Below are 2929 nucleotides of genomic sequence, written 5' to 3'. Positions count from 1 at the left end.
ATGGAGAGTCCATTTGTGCAGCCTGCAATTCCGAAATTTGATGGGTACTATAATCATTGGGTGATGCTCATGGAAAACTTTTTGCATTCAGAGGAGTACTGGGATTTGGTGGAGAACGGGATTTCTGCAGCAACAGAAGACATCGTTTTCACAGATGCCCAGAAGAAGCACATTGAAGATCAGAGGTTGAAAGATTTGAAAGCAATGAATTATCTATTTCAAGCATTAGATCGTTCGATCTTGGAGACAATCCTCAACAAGGATACAGCAAAAAACATATAGGACTCTAAGAAGCATAAATATCAAGGTTCGACACGAGTAAAGCGTGCACATTTGCAAGCTCTTTGGAAGGAGTTTGAAATGCTTCACATGAAGGCAGGAGAATCAATAAATGAGTATTTTGCTCGGACCCTTAGCATAGCCAATAAGATGAAAATAAATGGTGAGAACAAAGGAGATGATGAAGTTGTTGAAAAGATTCTGAGATCTATGACTCCCAAGTTTGATTATATTGTTTGTTCCATTGAGGAGTCCAAGAATACAACCATCTTAACCATTTATGAGTTGCAAAGCAATTTGCTTGTGCATGAACAACGCATGAGTTCTCATGTTGAAGAAGAACACGCTTTGAAGATCATTCATGGTGAACAACCTGGAGGAAGGAGTCAAGGTCGTGGAAGCTTTAGAGGCAGAGGAAGGGGACGAGGCAGACAAACCTTCAACAAGGCCACAATGGAGTGCTATAATTGTCACAAGCTAGGACATTTTCAATGGGAATGTCAAAGCAAGGAGAATGAGACAAACTATGTAGAGACTCAAGAAGAGATGCGTTAATGGCTTACGTGAATATGAATAAGGCAATAGAGAAGATATGTGGTCCCTTGTCTCGAGATGTAGCAATCATATGTGTGGAAAGAAGGAATATTTTTTAGATTTTGATGGGAGTTTCAGAGATTCAGTGAAGTTGGGCAACAACTCAAGCATAGTTGTAACCGGAAAGGGTAATGTACGGCTGCAAGTGAATGGAATCATAATGATAATCACAGAAGTGTTCTATGTGCCAGAGTTGAGGAACAATTTGTTGAGTATTGGTAAATTGCAAGCAAAGGGGCTTACCTTTTTGTTTCAAAATGGAATGTGCAAGGTGTTTCATCTTGAGAGAGGCTTAATCATGAAGACAAAGATGTCCTCGAATCGAATGAACATACTGCATGCTATATCTCAGCCTGTAGCATCTACTTGTTTCAATACAATCACATAAGATATTGAGCAACTTTGGCACTGTAGATATGGACATTTGGGCTTTAAGGGATTAAAGACTCTTCAGCGAAAGAAGATGGTGGATGGTTTACCACAACTCAAATCTCCATTGAAACTGTGTAAAAATTGTCTGGAGGGTAAGCAACAAAGGCACTCGTTTCCAAAAAGAAGCACATGGCGAGCTTCAAAAATTCTCCAATTGGTGCATGCTGATATTTGTGGACCGATCAAACCCATCTCAAACAGCAAGAAAAGGTACTTGATTACTTTCACAGATGACTTCAGCACAAAAACATGGGTTTATTTCTTTATAGAAAAATCAGAAGCCTTTGCTGTATTTAAAAACTTTAAGAATCATGTTGAGAAGGAAACAAACTCATTTATTAAAGCCTCACAAACTGATCAAGGAGAAGAGTTTACATCCGAAGAATTCACCAATTTTTGTGATGTAAATGGTATACAAAGACAACTCACAGTTGTATACATGCCACTGCAGAACGGAGTTGCGAAACGAAAAAATAGAACTATTATGAATATGGTTCGTAGTATAATTTCAAAAAAGAAAATTCCGAAAAGTTTTTGGCCTGAAGCAATTAACTGGACTGTGCATGTACTGAATCGAAGTCCAACATTGGCTGTCAAAAATAAAACTCCAGAAGAAGCTTGGAATGGAGTCAAACCTTCAATTAAATATTTTAGAGTGTTTGGATGTATCTCTCATGTTCATGTGCCGACCGTAAAAGAACTAAGCTGGATGATAAGAGTTTGAGTTGTGTTTTGCTGAGAGAGTTAGTGAAGAATCAAAGGCTTACAAACTCTATGATCCAACTTCACAAAGGATCATAATAAGTAGGGATGTTGTATTCGAGGAAGATAAGAGTTGGGACTGGGATAAGACCTATGAAGAATCCATTATGTGCGATCTGGAATGAGGTGATCAAAAGGAGGCAGCAGATGTGTTTGATGAAAATGCAGAAGGGAGAGAATCTGATATGGAAGCTGCAAGGAAAATATTTCCTCTGGTTCTTTGGCTGAAGCAAGCTCTCCTTCTCCGGCTGAAGCAAACTCTCGGAGGAATTGGAGACCACTAGTCAGGATGAGAGACTATGCAACAGGAGAAGATCTTTATGAACAAGATAATGAAGCTCACTTGGCCATATCTACCACTACTGATCCTGTAAACTTTGAAGACGCATTGAAGAGTGAGAAATGGAGGCAAGCCATGGATTTGGAAATGGAAGCAATAAACAAAAATGACACATGGGAATTGATGGAGTTACCTGAGGGCGGAAAGAAGGTTGGAGTCAAATGGATTTATAAGACGAAATTCAATGAAAATGGGAAAGTCGACAAATACAAGGCTACGCTTGAGCAGAAATTCAATGAAAATGGTCTGTGTGGAGCAACCCTGTGGATATGTGCAAAAGGGACCTGAGCAGAAGGTTTACAAGTTAAAGAAAGCACTCTATAGGCTTAAGCAAGCTCCACGTGCTTGGTACAGCCGTATAGAAGCCTATTTTATGAAGGAAGGTTTTGAGAAGTGTGACTATGAGCACACTTTGTTCATCAAGAGAGGAAAAGAAGCCAAAGTATTAATTGTAAGTCTCTATGTCGATGATCTCATGTTTACTGGAAATGATGAATTAGTGTTTACCGAATTTAAAAATTC

General features: G+C 39.0%; 1 protein-coding gene across 1 annotated transcript; it reads left to right on the top strand.

Moving 5' to 3' along the window:
• LOC147791479 (uncharacterized) lies at window positions 1-834 on the top strand. Its single transcript, XM_087126300.1, has 2 exons — window positions 1-232; window positions 308-834. Exons 1-2 carry the CDS (start codon window positions 1-3, stop codon window positions 832-834), a joined length of 759 nt encoding a protein of 252 aa, XP_086982426.1.
• Window positions 835-2929: the final 2095 nt, after the last annotated feature.

The sequence above is a fragment of the Cucurbita pepo genome, chromosome 8 (genome assembly GCF_057944985.1).
Source record: "Cucurbita pepo subsp. pepo isolate OVF chromosome 8, ASM5794498v1, whole genome shotgun sequence".
Classification (NCBI taxonomy): Eukaryota; Viridiplantae; Streptophyta; class Magnoliopsida; order Cucurbitales; family Cucurbitaceae; genus Cucurbita; species Cucurbita pepo.
The sequence above is the reverse complement of the archived record's forward strand: the minus strand, read 5'-3'. Positions and strand labels throughout refer to the sequence as shown.